This window comes from Sinocyclocheilus anshuiensis, unplaced genomic scaffold, assembly GCF_001515605.1.
Source record: "Sinocyclocheilus anshuiensis isolate Anshui unplaced genomic scaffold, SAMN03320099.WGS_v1.1 scaffold2053, whole genome shotgun sequence".
In the NCBI taxonomy this organism is placed as follows: domain Eukaryota; kingdom Metazoa; phylum Chordata; class Actinopteri; order Cypriniformes; family Cyprinidae; genus Sinocyclocheilus; species Sinocyclocheilus anshuiensis.
The window spans coordinates 176,948-195,253 of record NW_015558795.1 but is presented as its reverse complement, the minus strand read 5'-3'; the positions used below and the strand labels follow the sequence as shown (position 1 = coordinate 195,253).

Below are 18,306 nucleotides of genomic sequence, written 5' to 3'. Positions count from 1 at the left end.
TCATTATAATCAGTGATGCTGTCTACACCATAGATATATATACATATCTATGGTCTACACTGGATGCGGCCCGTCACGACACGACAAATGACACGAAAACTGCTGCTGCGTTCTATTTATGACGTATTGACACAAATTTCAAATGATTTTCAACGGTCGCTTTGTTGCGTCCAGTGTACTAGACAGACAGACAACAACTAGCTGTTGCGATGCAGACTTGGTGTTACTCACCTATGGAGAAGAAACAAAGCAACCTCGGCATCCGATCACAGGCCTTCCACTCCTTGAGTTCTCTCCAGCGCTGGAAAGCTGATCCGATATTTACACGGGTCCTACTTATTGCCTTAAGCCTTCTTTTGTTCCGCAGATGTTTTCCTCTTTTGTTTTTTAAGAAAGTTATTTCCCTTAACCAGGAAATTAACGTTCTTAGAATTGACAGACAGTTGACCCTGAGAGGTCAAGTAAATATCTACAGCGGATCTAAATATTTATAATTAATTATAACTAGTTATGATTAATTATTCATATTTCCCCATGAGCTGATGCGCTACATCCTCCATCTCTATCTTTCTGTCGCTCGGCTCGCTAATGTCCGTCCCATGCACTGAACGCTCTCTCCTCCACATCATGAGTAGACACGCCCCTTACTGCTGATTAGCTACAAGTTTGTTTTGCTATTCGGCCCGAATCAGTTTTCTAAAGCGTTTTTGCAAAATCGCTTAACCCACCTTTAAGTACTGTAGTAGTCATAATACCCACATAAAAATGTTTAATGTGAGCAACAGTGTGTTTTGCCTCAGCAGCGCCGATGGAAGCGGTTCACTGACTCCGCAGCACAGCCACACGCGCCACAGTTACGTTTGGGATAATTTTATTTTAAATGCCATAATGTCAGTTGAAAACATTGCAATTGTATTTTAAAATACAACAACGAGAACCACGAAACCATTTAAAGAGGTGCGTTCAGCGGTCTCCGTGACGGGATAGAATGATCATAATCACATCTATTCATTTTACAATCCTGCTACTAGCATTTTATTCAGACTAAAACCCCTTTAATTCGAGTGAGAAAGGTTTTTTTTTTGTTTTGTTTTTTTTTGAGTGTCTTTTGTACATCCTGTCATGCCCGTGACTGCGTGCCTTTGCAATAGACGCATTTTGCAGCATTAAGGTTAACGATTAATCGATTAATTGATCGTTAATTTAAACGACGATCGAAAATTGACATCCCTAGTAACAATATTTCACAATATTGCTGTTTTTACTGTATCTCTAATAACAGACTTCTTTCAAAAACATTAAAATGGAAACCAAACCTTTAAATGACAGTGTATATGAACTCTGTCACTCTGATATTATAGAGTGCGACTGTTTTTCTCAGGTGTCTACAATTACCAGGTGGAGGAAGACATTAACAATCTCAAGCTGTGTGTAAACAGTCTTCTACAGGAGTACAGTCTGAACGTCAATGTGAAAGATGACTACATCCATGAGTTGTAAGTTTGTTCACAGTTAAGCTCGTTTGGTTTGAAGCTGTACAAACTAAATATTTATACTAAAAATGGTTTTGTAATATTGATAATAAAGAAGCAGACGTTCTCCTGTTCATCTGGTCCCTCTGTTTATAATCAGATGGTAACAGTGTAAATGTTATTTTCATATCTTCCAGCTGCCGTTATGGAGCTGCTGAGCCACACACAGTCGCCGCTTTTCTGGGAGGTGAGTGTTTATATACTTATTCAGGATCCTGCAAACACACACCTCATTAAACATTCATAATGCATATTGTGACATCCGCTACAATATGGATTTAATAGTATAAAGGCAAATCATACTACGAATGTAAATATGGCCTTTCTCATTAACCGTCTCCACTGCTTGCATTACTTATATGCATTTTCAATAATCATACAACTGCCGGATAGCAAATAACCACAATAAAAGCCAGGTGTAAATGACCAAGACACATTGATTTTGAGAGCATTTGGCGATCGGATCAATGGAACCACATTCGGAGGTGGTCAGGGATGGATTCTGACCACATTCAATGTAAATGCTAATGCGCTTTCGTTATTTGTATACAGCCACTTGAGTGATGTGCTGCAAATAATCATTATCTGTCACTCAAAGAGTGAGTTTAAAATTTGTCAGGCTCTGTTTATTTCCATCTGTCATTGATATGATTCATGGTTTTCTGTAGCAGGAGCTCATTTAATCTTGCCAAGTGTTATGCTGCGGGTTATTGGATTCTTCTTTTTATTTACTATCACAATGTAAAAAAAAAAACAAGACATTGGGGTCATGTTATCTGGTCAACTGATTAAATGAACAATAACCTGTGAATTATCCATTTGAATCTCTCGTTTCTCTCTCCAGATTTCCTTGTACATTTGCATGTAGCCACTGTAAACTTTCTTTTTCTTTTCACTTCTAATTCCTATTTAGTGACATGTTCAAGGCCCAGAAAGGTAGTAAGGACATTGTTAAAACAGTCCATGTGCCATCAGTGGTCCAACCTTAATTTTATGAAGCTATGATAATACTTTTTGTGTGCAAAGAAAACTAAAATAACTACTTTATTCAATGATTTCTTCTCTTCCGGGACAGTCCGATGCCATTATCGAGAGTACCACGTCCAACCTTAATTTTATGAAGCTATGATAATACTTTTTGTGTGCAAAGAAAACTAAAATAACAACTTTATTCAATGATTTCTTCTCTTCCGGGACAGTCCGATGCCATTATCGAGAGTACCATGACACATGCAATATGGCATCGGACTGTCTCGGAAGAAAATAATTGTTGAATAAAGTCGTTATTTTTGTCTTGTTTGCACACAAAAAGTATTCCCGTAGCTTCATAAAATTAAGGTTGGACCACTGATGGCACATGGACTATTTTAACAATGTCCTTACTACCTTTCTGGGCCTTGAACATGTCAGTTGCGTTGCTGTCTATGGAGGGTCAGAAAGCTCTCGGATTTCATCAAAAATATCTTAATTTGTGTTCCGAAGATGAACAAAGGTCTTACGGGTTTGGAACAACATTAAATTTTCGGGTGAACTATCCCTTTAAATAGCGAATGAACATAGGGTTAGTAAAAAAACATGGGTTAAAATTAGGGCAACCAATTAGGTTAATTACTGTGAATATGTTTGGTTAACACAACCTTAAATGCATTATGAAAATGCCAGTTTCCGTTGCCATCTTGATCCAATTGCATATGCAGAAATCAACATAATAATGCCAGTTGTAAAGAGGCCCATTGTCTGTCTTTTGTTGCAGGATCAGCAGCTCAAGAAGCCATCAAAATCATCACGCACCAGTTTGTACCTTTCAACAACACGTTCCTCTATAATGCCATGTCACAGACCTCTGCTACTTTTCAGCTTTAGAGCAATCGTCCCTTCCAGTTGTGTTTCCTCATTCCTCTATCAAAGTGTTGGCACTCAAGTTTGTTTATACTTACACTGATCAGTGGTGTTGCTTTTTGACAAGACCAGAACTGATGCTGCATACTGAATAAACAGTATATCTCCAAAGCTTTTGTGTGTGATTTGTGTGTTCTTTTCACAACACTGTCTTTACTGTCATTTTTTATTATTTTAATGCATCCTTGCTTAATAAAAGCAAGCAAGCATTTATTTTTTTCATATTACTTATTCCAAGTGTATCACATTTTCCTAAACATATTGAGCAGCATAACAGTTTTCAACATTGTTAATAGGAGATGTTTTATTGAGCAGCAAATCAGCATATTAAAATGATTTCTGAAGGATCATGTGACACTGAAGACTGGAGAAATGGCTGCTGAAAATTCAGCTGTGCATCACGGGAATAAATTGCATTTTCAAATATTTTCAAATAGAAAATGTGTTATTTTTCATTGTAAAAAATTAAATATAGAATATTACTGATCTTACTGTATTTTTGTTTAAATGAACGTAGCCTTGATGAGCATAGGAGACATCTTTTAAAGGGGTCATATGATGTTGCAAAAAAGAACATTAGTTATGCAAATCTTACCACATTGTGACGTAGACATGTGGGGGCGTGTTAGAACAAGCCGTTTTAGGTAGGCGTGGTTGACTCAACTTTTATAAAGAATATCTCTTTGGATTTGAGACTTTAGTCTTTGCAACTTTACGGATCTTCTTTATGCACCAAGAGCTTATAACACTTCAAAAGGAAAAATTGAAATCGCATCATATGACCCCTTTAAAAACATGGCCTTCAGAAAGCTATGATGGGCCGCCCTGATATTTTATTTTATCACATTAATTAATTTTATTTGTCTTAAAAAGTCTTGAATTTTATTTTATAAACTCTACAAATACCCTGAAAAACATGATTTAAAAAAAAAAAGTCTAAACCAGCAGTTAAGCTGCCAGATAGTTTTATATTTGTATCGTCTCACTATGCTTTCAGCCTACATTATCTGATATAAACGTGTGACATTTTCACATGGTAACTGGAGAACTACTGTTTATACATGTCATGTAATTTTTCTAAATATGTGCTAAACTGTATTGTGGTGAGCTGCTGCTGTTTGTTTGGGCAGATTACAGAGTTATTTCCTGTTGTAGGGTGGAGTGCTGTGTTTCTATGGCCGGTCTAAAAGCAGACGGCTCTCTGTGGTTTGAAGAGAATAGCTAGGTTTTCCTCATAGGGAGTCTAGACAGAGGAAATCAGTGGCACGTAAACGTATATTTTTACTCATTCCCAAGCCTCCAAGAATCTAAAACTTCCTGAATGACCTACTTTACCCACAAAAATGTTTAGGAAAAGTTCAGAACACTCCCGTCAATGTGTTTTAAAGCCCAAATCCAGTGGAGGGCACCCTCCTCCGTCTGCTGGAGCACATTCTGACCCAAGCTTTTCCTTTTTTGCACATTCCACTGTAGAATAATTCATAACTGGAGACTCTCCTTATATTGATCTGTCATGCAAGACAATGTTAATAACAAACCAGGCAATGTTGTTCAGTTACTACTTCATTGTTTTCACAGAAGCCGAAAATGTTTAAAAGTTCTCCTCATGACTGTGTTACGAAACTTTCCCTGTGACCCCTGCATGAGGAGGATTGCCTATCTGGGCCGTGTTTATGAAGGATTGCTGGGCTCAGCCTGCAGCTTTTCTAACCAAACGGAAATTCCCCCAAGGTGATTTACTCCTTCTGGACCCTGAGTGACATTGAAAGCTTGACTATGACTTATATAACTAGCAGATTGAAACCATCTCATGGATGCCTTGTTTGGAAATACTGCTTATCTGTTTAATATCCATGTCAGCTTATGTCATGGCATTGAATGTTATGGCAATATCTGCTCAGTTCATGACCTTGTTTTTGTCATCAGCTGAATTAGATTTTCATTTGGGGTCATACTTGTCGTTGCCAGTGGTATTTCAATACTATTATAGTATTCATTAAAATCGCAAATTAGTTTTTAAGATTTTCAGTTTCATGTTTTTAGGTTTTAGTACTTTTGTGATCCCATTTTATATTCCATGTCTTTACATTTAAAATATATATAATTATAAATGTATGTACATAAAAATTGCATTGTATCAAATGATTCATTTAAATGTTAATAGTAAATCGTACACCTAAATATAAAGTGGGTCCAATTTTATGTACATTTTTAATTTTATTAGTTTTGGGGCTTTTTTCTATATTTCTCTATAGATAAAGCTTTAATTTTCATTTAAATATTTCGGTTTTTGTTTTAGTTATTTCAGTATTTAAACTTCTTTTATTTTTGTTAGCTGCCAAGGCAACTTCAACTTTTCTCAAAGTTGACTTTTTTTTTTTTTTATAAAAAAAATGAATATATTTTTTAATAATAATACTAATCTTTTTTATATAAATTGCATTTAATTATAAATATAATTATTCCATCTGTGCAATTTTAGCTCTGCTTGCACTTCAGATATTTATCACAGGTAATCTAATATAGCGTCTTTTTGAAACATTTTTCCTGATGCTTCTCCTGAAGTCTTCAATGTGGAAAGGAGAAGGTCTGGAGTTCAGCATGTCATGCAGCTGCATCAACAAGGCCAGAGAACCATGTGGAGCAATCCAAACGTGGTTTCAATTAGATTAATGCGTTACTATTGCAATAGATAGTTAACTAATGTTTTTCCTTCACTGTTTATTTTACTTCATAGGCTGCCAATCACATTTGATGAACTTTTTATGTTCAATTCTAATGTTAACAACACTACAACTATGCTATAATAAATTATGGTGGCAATGCTGTGCGCTATTCATCTGCAACGATTACACGGTTGACATGATGTTCTTTCGGAAATCTGCAGTAAAGCACTTTAAGCCTTCACATGAAGCTGTATCGAACCTGGATATCCATGTCCAGAATCCATTCCCTTTGGCAGGACTGCTGAACAGGGCAGCTCTTCTTCATTAATATGGATGACTGAGGCCAGAAACATCCAGAGGTGACACACAGTCTCTCATAAACAGATAAAGAGACAGTGATGGAGCAATACTATCACCACATTCATTCACATACATACTGCATTCTTTCTCTGTCTGCCATGTGAGCGGGAAAGTCCAGTACTTACACAAATAGAGGAATATAAATCTGACAGTGTGAGAACAATTTGAATAATAATCAATTTAGTGCTTGTGCCAAAATAAAAATCAGAATCTGAGACTTCTGATAAATAGTTTTTCATCATAAATAAGGTGATGCATATTTTTTTTACTTACAGTTATTTGTGCTCTAAACCAAGGCTTAATTTAGTTGATCAAAAATACACTAAAAACAGTAATATTGTAAAATATTGAATGTTGAACATTTGATTGGTTGTATACTTGTATTGTTGTGTATAATGTAGATTTTCATATTATATGGTCATCAATATCATTTTACTATTATTTTGCTATTATCTGTTTTGAATTCTTTTTATACCATTCCAATTGTAATTTTTTATTAAAGTTTTAGTTATTTTGAGGTGTTTTTCTTTTCTTTGTCTATTTTTTTTACATTTTATTTCAGTTTTAGTTATTTTAGTACAAGTTAAACAAAATTAAAATGAGACACGTTCCTTTTATATATATTCAGTTAACATTTATTTCAAGTAACAAAAATGCTTCTTTACTAATTATTTTAGTTCCCATTTCAGTTTTAGTTTTAGTTAACTATAGCAACCCTGATGGCTACTTGTACTTTTTACTTTTAAAAACCTTAACTGATTTAATTGGCAGTATTTATTTGCTGTATATGGTAGTAATATACAGTTAACCAATTAATGTTTTTATTACATTTGTATATTCTGTTACTTTTTTTTTACAGTGTGTGGGAACATGACCTCATGGAGTATAGGACAAATAAGTTAATTGAACTCAATGTAAATGAGTTTATAGTACTCATATTTATTGGTTTTAAAACTTAAATGGTTTAAGGCAATCGGTTTCCTCAAACGGTTTGAGTTACCGCAACTTGTCGGGTTTTACAGTGTAGCATTTGTTCATTCTGTTACTTTTTTTACAGTGTGCTTTCCATGCACAACGCTATACATGTGTATAACCTCTATACATATATTCAGTAACTGGAATGGTCAACCAAACACTCATATCATATGCATACACATACACAGTGTCTTGGTTCCATTCACACATTATCAGGATCTGAGCGAAGGCCGTTGGGTGGTGCATTATCTGCACACACAGGAGGAGGCAGTGAACAATAGATGAGCTGGCCATGTTTGTGTGGACAGTCCTGTAATGTGAAAATCAATGGGCCAAACTTGAGCACTGACACAGTACAAGTGCTTCTTTTATATCATTTTCTGTGCACTAATTTCCCATGCTGTTAAGTAAGTGCGCAAAATAAATCAACACAACTGTCCATATGCTGTACCTATATTTATATAAATCAGAACTATGTCTATAAACACAGACAAAGGGTAAAGCAAGGGAGAAGGGACTGGAAAAAGCTGGGGAGGTTGCTGAAATCTGCTGATTATTATTTTGGATATTTGATTGGCCATCTGCCAGTGCTGCGCTATGTCTCTCCATCTCTCCTGGGGTCTGGAGGAGCTGGGATGAATTAATACAGCACAGGCTGAGCAAATCATTCCCTGAACAAGATGAGGCCCTTAAACATACTATAGTACTATAATACAACGATAGTCAGATGGTAAATCCATGACGTTTTATATATTCCATAAAACTGAATGGTTACCATACTCTTAAACCAGGGTATTTAAGTAATGCATCAAGGCTTGATGTCAAGACAAATCAAAGCACTGTAATATCACGATACGTTTTTGTGCTCCAAAAGCTTTATGGCAGAATGAGAGTCTTTGAAGAGTCAATTAGCATTCTGTACGGTCACTAAGTCAGTGTGCAGACTGGATTTTAAAGAACATGTGCTGTAGGAAGCATGAAGCAGCCTATAGTGTCCTAACAGTTCGCTTTCAGAGAACACTGGCAATTAATCAGACTGGTAAAAGGGCTGTATTTAAGGACAGAGTGAGGCTCCACAGTGCCTGTGATGAGGTCTTCAGGCTCACCCATGACAGACAGGCTAGTTTATGGTGTGTTTATGTAACACAGCTGCGGTTACAGACGCCCAGGCCCCCTTTCTCAGCTCTTCGCTCAGGGTCAGAGGTCGGGAGGCCCCATTTAGATCAATTTCCTAGAGACTCAGACTGGGCCAGAGGATCACAGTAAGCGTTAGCTTGTTCAAAAGTCTTCAGTACTGCTATGCAGAGAGATACAACAGCTGTGCTGTTATTAGAAGGCCAATATCTAGTAATGACACATGCTGTTGGTTTGCCGCTGGTGGATTTATTAAGCTTGTCTGCACAATGGGACAGAATTAGTGCTATCATGCACAGACTGTCCTTGAAGTTGGAGACTATATAAATCTGAGATGTTTTATTCATCCACTTTTCTGATTAGGACTTTTTGTAGGACAGATGATTGTCCTGAGTGTCCTTTACAGTAACTCACATTTACCTCTGTTTATTTGTTTAATTAGCATTTTAATTTCTTATTTTAAAGACTTAAGTACATTCTGTCACTTTACTTTGCACTTTTTTTCTTTTGGTATAAATTATGTAAGGAAATTATGTATTAGAAAAATAATGAACACCCGAGGTCGCGTCGTGGCCGTTACACCTCGGGTGTGCCTTATTTTTCTAATAATTCAACGGCCCTGAGTCAATTATTCCGCTTATACTACGGTTACCACACCTCAAGACATCGATCAGATGATATATTTAAAGGGATTCGTCCGGTTTTTGTACTTAAACCGCTATTGAGTAGGATTATTTCTTCCGCATCTCATCCAACACCTCTTTTGCTAGTTCCAAAAACGCCATTTTAAAGCTGGTAATGGAGGCTTGAGCCGTTGATAGCATTCTAATGCAGTTATTAATGATGTTATTAGAAAGAGAGCCAGAGAGACAGAGACAGAGAAAGAGAAAGAAAGAGAGAGAGCGAGCTTGTGTGAATTAGGCTACCTCTAAATGTCTGAGCGTCCCTCAACAGTGTTCTGCAGCAGCGTCTCTAAACAGCGCTGTCATTACCTCGCTAGTGAGAAATGTCATGTGTGGCCTTTAAGTTGCTACACTATATAGGATAACTGATAAAATCGTCAGGGCAGCGCTAACAACACCTTTTTGTGCAAACTATATAATATATAATATATATAATATATAGTTATATAATAACTATATAATAATTGCATGCCTCAGAACGTTCGTCAGCCAATCAGATTCAAGCATTCAACGGCCCCATAGTATAAGTGTAACATATGTACACTACTGTTAAAATCCTTGGGGATGGTAAGATTTTTTATATTATAAATTTTATATTATATAAAGATTTTTTCACCTGTTTGCTAAAACAATACAGTAAAAATAATTTATCCCCGTGATGTCAGTTACTCCAGTCTTCAGTGTCACATGATCCTCCAGAAATTATTCTAATATGCTGATATGGTGCTGAAGAAATATTTCATATTATTATCAATATTGAAAACAATTGTGTTGCTTCGATGAATAGTTAAAAAAAAAAGTCTAAAAAAAACACATTTATTTATAACAGAAATGCAGAAAACAAAAAATTCTGAAAGCATGTATACATATTTAGATGACAATTGCACATGTAAGTATAAGTACAAATAAGTATAAGTACAGAGTTTCCCAAAAACTTACTAAGGTCCCTAGAGAAAAATAAATATACTAAAATGTATTTGAAATACATTTGCATTGTGCACAAACAGTACTCCAAATAAGTTTAATTATATTTTTTTATATCAGTAAGTCTCAAGCAAGATGTCAATAAACATGTTAATAGATTTGAACTATACTTAGTATGAAATAAATGTATTTTAAATATATAACTTTTTTTTCACTGTCACATGATCCTTCAGAAACCATAATATGCTGATTTGGTGCTCAACTAACATTTCATATTATTATCGATGTTTAAAAAGTTGTACTGCTTAACATTTTTTTGTGAAAACAGTGACATTTATTTTTAGGATTCTATTATTAATAGAAAGTTAAAAAATGACATTTATTTTTTATAACAATTTAAAAGTCTATACCGTCATTTCTGATTAGTTTAACATCTACTTTCTGAATAAAATTATTCATTTCTTACTGACCCCAAACTTTTGAACAGTATTGTATGTATATAAAAATCTGTGGTGCGTTTAAGCATGTGCGTCATGTATACATGCAAAACATGCAGACATGCTCTACCATCCTTCCTCTACCATCACTGTTATCTTTTTAAAGTCAAAGGCACGCACACACCTGTGCTTAGTCACACTCACACACATCCTGTTACTCAAACATGCTGTATGAATTAACCATTCATAATTCACGTGCTGATAGTGAAACTGTCTTCATCTCAGAGGTTGAGAGCAGTGTGGAGTGTGAGAGAGTATGTGTGTGTGTGTGTGTGTGTGTGTGTGTGTGTGTGTGTGTCGAGAGGGGTGGGTGTACGTTATCCAAAGCACAAACCCAGTGACCCATACTGCAGGACGCACCTCCCCACTGGGTGGAAACTTTCAGGAGGCCATGCTGGGAAAACAAGAGCCAGAGAAGGAAAAGACTTAAAGAGAGGAGAGCTGGCCCTTGATATTACAAATTCACTTTGTCTCATTCTCTTCCCTTCAAAAGTGGGGCCTCTTATCTTTACTTAATAAATAGTCTACGGCCTGGGTCATTGTCAATTGCTAAATTTGATTAAAAAATCTCACCAATCCCAGCTATGCATGGAATTCCTTCTAATAACCAACGGCACATCCTCTCTGAAACTGTCACGCTCTACAGTGAAGTGTTGATGAATGTGGAAAGAGGTAGAGAATTCCATTGATAAGTAGTGCGGCCTTCATCTTCATACCAGCAGTGGCCAAATACTGGCATCAGATAAAGGTAGAAATGTAGAGGGTAGAAAGGTAGAAACAACAAATAAAAGGTGATTCTTTTAATTTGAACATATGAGTATATTAATGTCTCAGAAGCAGGTTATGATGAGCCTGTAGCAAATGGAACCCCCAGGTTTCACGGCATCTTTACCCCCATAGACTGAATAAGCGTGTGCTATTCCTGCATTCATCCCATTCCTTCTGCTGATTACATTGCCATGGCTGATTTCACTTTATTAGTTTTTCTGTTACTACAAGGAAGGACATCGTCATACCTAGATCCATATCTAGTGAGAGAGAGAGATAGGCATGCATCTGTAAAAATGTGTTTGGTGCTTTCCTGGTCGAAACTCACATATGATAGTATTGTGTTGTGTTTGCTACACAGTTATTAAGGTGTTTTAATTGGTTTTAGCAGGTGGTTGCTGGGGTGTTCTGGGTAGTTGCTAAATTGTTGCCCATTGTCAAGTTTTTATGATGTAGTAGTCTCTATGACTTTTAGACTCCTCTGATGGTTTCTATTTCAATATAACTAAAAAGGGCGCCACATTAGGTGGTCGCAATTTTTGCGACAATAAAAATAATTACAAATCTGGTCTCTTATTTTTTTTGTACAGTACATCCAGATAAGTCGTTGTGTCATTGTGTTGTGAGCTGAAGTGTTTCCTGCAAATTCCAACAAACACAGTGTGAGCTCATGTCTCATTTGCGAAAATAAAAATGTTGTAATGGACAAGGGCTCCATCCGTATACATACAGTATATTTCTGTAAGAGAAAACAGTATTTGAAAAGAGTATGTGAAAAGTATTTAGAAACTACTTCTGATATGCGCATCTGATGGACGTTTTACTATCCCATGAGACCACAGGAGAGGAGTTGTGAATGGCAGCAAAGTAAGTACTTACTCACAAGAACCTAGTCAGAGAGTAAGTGTGATTTTGGATACAGCATAGTTCTTTTAAATGAGTCAGTCAAAAAGATTCATGAAGTTTACTAAAACACGCTAGCAGGTTAGCGGTTTTAATCAGAGGCCATGTTTAGAGCTGGTATTAAATGCGTTTTCGATCCAATCACAATGGGACAACACTAAATACAGGAATAAATGGGGGCTAAAATGTTTTGAGCTTGTCCACTTTCAACCACTTAAAGGTAAGCAGGACAGAAGTGGTCAAAAGTGCACAAAAGAGACCAGGTGCAAAACGGGAACGTGTCTCCATTGTCTATACTTGTGATTCGATCAAACAAAAACAAACCTTAATACCAGGAGTACACAGGGACAGACTCTGCAGTTGGTGAATCATTTAAAGACTGACTCCATCATTGAACCGTGAATCATTTTTTGGGTATGTCTGCTACAAAATGAACTGGTAAATGTTACTGTGGTGTGTATTTTAGGTCTGCGACTGGTTGTGAGACAACGTGTAGTTAAAGACACATATTTACAACAAATTTTTGTTGTAATCAATGGTTTTCTCAAAACATGTCAGTTGTCAGCTCTCCGTGTGAAATTTAGAAAGCACTAACTACTGTTAATTATAGGCTGAGCCTGCTGTGAACAGTAAGGAGCACTCGACAGACTAGTTTCCGTAAGATCTGCAGTCACCGAAAGCACATCAGCATTTATGCAACATGAAAAATATTAATCCAGGCTGTTGTGTGCGTGTGTGATGCTGTGTGCACATGTGTGTGTAGATTTGTCAGGATGTCTGGCTGTGCTGCTTTGCTTGTATACACTCTGCCAGCATAATGCTACAGAGACCCACAATGCAGCAATCAGCAAGTGAAGAGAGGGGGAGGGAACAGAGAGGGGGTGGGGAAGAGACAGGTCAGAACCTTGATTTTTTTGTTAAGAGGGTGTAGAGATCTTTGTGTAGTGAATTTCCACAGCCACAGGAGGGCACCACTTCGGATGCACCACACAGGTTTGAAAAGAAACACACTTCCATGAGCTAAGCTAAACATCCTGAGCATATCAAAAGCTGTTCAGAAAAAAATACTGTCTTACTGCTTATTGAATACTGTGCATTATACAGTTTTTTTTTAATAGTAAGTGAAACAGTAGGCATAGGCCTACTGCAACAATTAAACATTTCAAACATTAGTGTGCTTAACCGTATGCTATATTGTTGTCACATGGCCTATCACAATGCATGTTGGTGCTATTGTGCGCAATAATGAATTGAATTCAGTTGAATTTGGTAGCAAATTAGCAAATCAGGTAGCCAAATAAGGTAGCAAACAGGATACTTGATTCCAGCTGGAATTTTGTATGACTTAAATTCCTTTGACTGCTTGACAAAGACTTGTTTGAAAGTTTTAATCGTCTAGAAGTTTGAAAGGTTTACTGGAGTGGTTCTGTTTACGTCTTATTTTTGTGTGTGTGTTTTTAGAATTTTAATTTGAAAGTTTAAGTCACATCCTGTTGCTCCTTTGAAAACTTGCTGAGGCCCCTGGTTGAAAACCGTTATAGGACTTACAAGAAAGACAGATCTTATTGAAACGATACCTAGAAATTTGTATTTAATTGATGCGTATATTTAATAAATGTACTTTTGTTTTAGAACAATTTCCCAGAATGCATTCCTTGGTGAATTTCTTTGATTCATAAGTAATTAGTCTTCTAATCTTCTTTCTTTCTTTCTTTCTTTCTTTCTTCCTTTCTTCCTTCTGCCCTCTCTTTCTCACAACTGCTAAAAAACATGAAGAAAATGTGTTGCATTCCCTCTTTACAGTCCATTCTAATAATATTGCTGTAGACATATTGTTCTGCAGACAATATGAAGGCTTTAGCTTTGATGCAGTTTTTAACCATGTTTAAAATGCTGTTCTCGTGGTACATTTTTCACAGGGTTTGATCACTCTGATGGCCAGAACCAACTGCGTAATGCATGCACTCTATTATGTGCTTTTCTCACTGCCAAAACCACTCTAGCACACTCACAGGAAGAGGTCAGTCTGCAGTCAGCTTTGTAATCCTAGACTATAGGGTGGATAAAACAACAGCTTTTTATTGTTTGTTATTGAGGAGATGTTATTGTTGATGTTATCGCTCACCTGCCTTTTTGAAAAATCTCATATTATGCAAGTCATCTGTACAACACTGATCCAAACAGCTCTCAGCACAGGAAAAATCATCTCACTGAAGGAAATGGTGTTGTACAGAGTAATGCTATGAGCTGGAGATGACCTGCTTACACTGACAGCTTTTGGTTTTAAAAAGGAGCTCTGAAATTGGGTAGAGGGCTGTTTATCAGATGAGACATCAACTTCCTTCCCACCAGGCAGATAGAGACAGACAGAAAAGGACCTCTGTTTCACCCTGCTGCATCAGTGCTGTGCTTGGCATGCTGCAGGGTCACAAAACGGGAATCAGACAGTGTTATGCAAGTGTTTGGGTGGCTGGATATTACTGTGTGTGTGTGTGTGTGTGTGTGTGTGTGTGTGTGTGTGTGCGTGTGTGTGCGTCTTGTGTGTCTTGAAGGCAGAAGCACTCTCTCGCTGCGTGGTCGGTCTGTCCTTGTTAGTGGTTGTGTGAGCGACAGCCAAAACACTCTGCACCAAAATGTCTGTCGTCATCAGCGTATAGGCTCTTTTTTAAATGGTTGCAGACTGCGGCAAATCCAAAAACTAAATCCACACTATCCCAATTTTTGCCTTCTCTCTTTTACTTCCCAACATAAATAATATATTTTTAATTTAATTATAACAAGTAATTTAATCCAAGTATCTTTACTGGCCTTTAGAAAAGTATAAAGGGGCCTTTGGCATAAATCATGTGATGGTTTATAATGGATTTGCGAGAGCTTAGATTTGAAAACATATGTTAATAATATTACTTTTTGTCCCTGGCAGCCTCACAAGAAGACAAAGCAGGATTACATGCTTAGAGACCACGAAACTACATTTTTCAGCTTCACATTTCATTACCTCTTTTTCTAGAAAAACTTGCTGGTCAAAAATGTTTCCACAATCCCTGAGGCTTGAGTTGTTTTCTCAGTTCCAAGAACTGTCCCATATTGAATGATGTCAAATCTCACCAAGACTTTTGCATTTATATTAATGCATTTGGCAGACACTTTTTGTCCACAACAACTTACAGTGCATTAAAACTATATAATTTATGTAATATATGTGTAATTCTCCAAATTACCACAGTAAATCACACTGTCATCTAGTGAATTCCATGCAGTATGTTCTAGTACAATATGCGTTGGGGAGTCTGTGTTGTATTACATTGGGAAGTTACTTGTATCCTTTCATTTCCTTTTTTTGCTTTTGTTTCCTAATTTTCTTTGTTAAACCACTCCTAGTCTAGATATGTTTTTCTCTCTCTGGGAAGTTTCTTTCTCTTTTTCTTGTGCTTGCTGATGTGGTGTATCATGTTTACATACTTCCTTTATTCCTATATTTGTCTATACAGAACTGCTGAAAAGCACTACCGCAGGCTGTGTATGAGGATGTGCATGTGATAACACGCTTCAGTCTAATTGCTTTATTGTTAGTACTTATGAACTAATGGCAGGAACTGAGCTGCATCAAGTGTATTTTATCACGGTGTGTGAGGGAAGTTGATTATAAAGTCAGTCTATGTATCCACGTACACTACCGTTCAGAAGTTTGGGGTCATACATGTGTGCATATTTATTTTACATTTGTTGTGATGAACATAAATAATACATTTGACTAGAAGTTCCACTAGCTAAGGACTCTGTTATACTCAAGATAATGCAGTCAAACAGTCCCTAAAGACCTATTTTATATCGTTTTGAGACTCCTACTAGAGTGACTCCTGGGGGAAGTACAGGAATATCTCCCTTTTAGCAATTTCAGATGAAACACTGTGGGATCAGTAATATTTTATATATCTGAAGATGTTTTGCAGATAATGTTTTTATATGAACTGGGTCAAACCAACCCATAGCAATTTTCCTTTGATTAAACACCTTAAAGGTGCACTAAGCGATTTTTGCCAAACGGTGTTGATATTTGAAAGCACCAAAACAAACACGCCCATAGCCCAACAGGACCTCGCCCCTATTTTGAAATCTCCGCCCCACACGTACGGACGTAACCATGGCAACGACGATGCGGAAACAGTGGAGATGACACACAAGCATATTCAAACAACAGCAAAAAACGAAGCAAAATCAACGTTGTTTTGTTTATCCTTTATTATGCCATTTGCCGATTATGCCATCTACAACCGTAAATTCTGATCTGCAAGTCCAGTAATCTCTAATTCTAACAGGACAGTCTTTTCTTTCTTCCTGAATAGCCACCTTCAGTTCTTTCATTGTTTCATCCTTCTCTGTCTGACATCATCTTTGTTCTGTGGTCTCTCCATGTTTTCAATTGCGGTTGTTTTCTTAGGGTCAGGCTTTATGCCCTCCTCCTAGATTAAATCTCCCAGAAAGGTTAGTGATTTAATTCCAAATTCACATTTCTCTTTGTTGAGCTTCAGATTGACTTTACGAGTCACTTCAAGTACCTCTCGAAGTCTGGTGTCGTGCTCCTGTTTGGCTGCACCATAGACTATGACGTCGTCCATCATTGTTTCCACGCCTTGAATGTGCTCGTAGATCATTCTGATGGTTTTGTGATATACCTCTGGAGCTGAAAGTATGCCATATGGTAACCTCAGAAACCTGTATCTGCCCTCAGGTGTGTTGAAGGTGCAGAGCCTTGATGACGCCTCGCCCAGCTTCATTTGCCAGAATCCTGTAGAAGCGTACAACTTGTTGAACCATTTTGCCCCTGCAAACTGTGACATGATTTCCTCTTTAGTGGGTAACTTAAAGTGCTCTCTCTTGATGGCCTTATTTAGATCTCTTGGATCCAGACAGATTCAGAGCTGGCCGTTTTTCTTTTCCACTATATGCAATGAACTCACCCAATCCGTGGGCTCTTCAGTTTTTGCTATCACTTCCAATTTTTCCTTACGAAGTAGTTCTTCTTTAAGCTTTCCTCTTTAAAGCAAAGGGAACCTTTCGACATGCATGAATGACTGGTGTACGGAGCCCCTAAAGGGACATGGTGGTGGGAAAAAAAATTGGGGTGGGAGGACATTTTTTTTTGCGTTCTCTCGCAAAATTTTTGCGTTCCCTCGAGAAACTTTGCGTTCCCTCGCAAAACTTTTGCGTTCTCTCACAAAGATATTTGCGTTCCCTCGCAAAACTTTTGCGTTCTCTCGCAAAGATATTTGCGTTCCCTTTTGCGTTCTCTCGCAAAGATATTTTGCGTTCCCTTGCAAAACTTTTGCGTTCCCTCGCAAAACTTTTGGTTCTCTCGCAAAAGATATTTGCGTTTTGCGAGGGAACGCAAATATCTTTGCGAGAGAACGCAAAAGTTTTGCGAGGGAATGCAAAGTTTCTCGAGGGAATGCAAAAGTTTTGCGAGAGAACGCAAAAAATCTGACAAATATTTTTTCCTCCCACCCCAAATTTTTTCACTCAATCTGATTATTTTCCACCACCATGTCCCTTTAGGGGCTCCGTACTGGTGCCATTTGGTGGTCAATGTAAATTTTATGTTCCTCTGGGAGGCATCCCAGGCCCTCAAAAATTTTTCTAAATTCATTGAGGAGTATATCATTGTGTAACGGGGCTGACAAGACGTGAGACGTGTGGATCCATGTGCAAGCTTTATTAAAAGCAGAGGAGGTCAGAAACACAGGCAGGGTCGAACAGTGGCAAACAGGTATATGGCAGGCAAGACACAGGAATAGTCCTAGGGCTAGCGTAGGTCGACGATCGGCGAACAGAATCACAAGGGCGAGACTAGAGGGATAAATCCAGGAAAACAGGCAAAGATCAGAAACCGAGAAAACAGACAAGGCAAGGCAAGACTAGGCTAGGCTAAGGCAGGGTAAACTGAACAGGCTCCGTAGTGTAGCTA

The 18,306-nt window shown here is 37.4% G+C and overlaps 1 protein-coding gene across 1 annotated transcript in view; it reads left to right on the top strand.

Moving 5' to 3' along the window:
* LOC107681501 (NEDD8-activating enzyme E1 regulatory subunit) overlaps nucleotides 1-3,535 on the top strand; it is an 11,968-nt gene extending 8,433 nt beyond the window's left edge. The window contains exons 18-20 of the mRNA XM_016477812.1: nucleotides 1,382-1,496; nucleotides 1,670-1,719; nucleotides 3,286-3,535. Coding sequence (XP_016333298.1) covers nucleotides 1,382-1,496; nucleotides 1,670-1,719; nucleotides 3,286-3,395 — 275 coding nt within the window. The 3' untranslated portion in view covers nucleotides 3,396-3,535. The remainder of the gene's footprint in view (nucleotides 1-1,381; nucleotides 1,497-1,669; nucleotides 1,720-3,285) is intronic.
* Nucleotides 3,536-18,306: the final 14,771 nt, after the last annotated feature.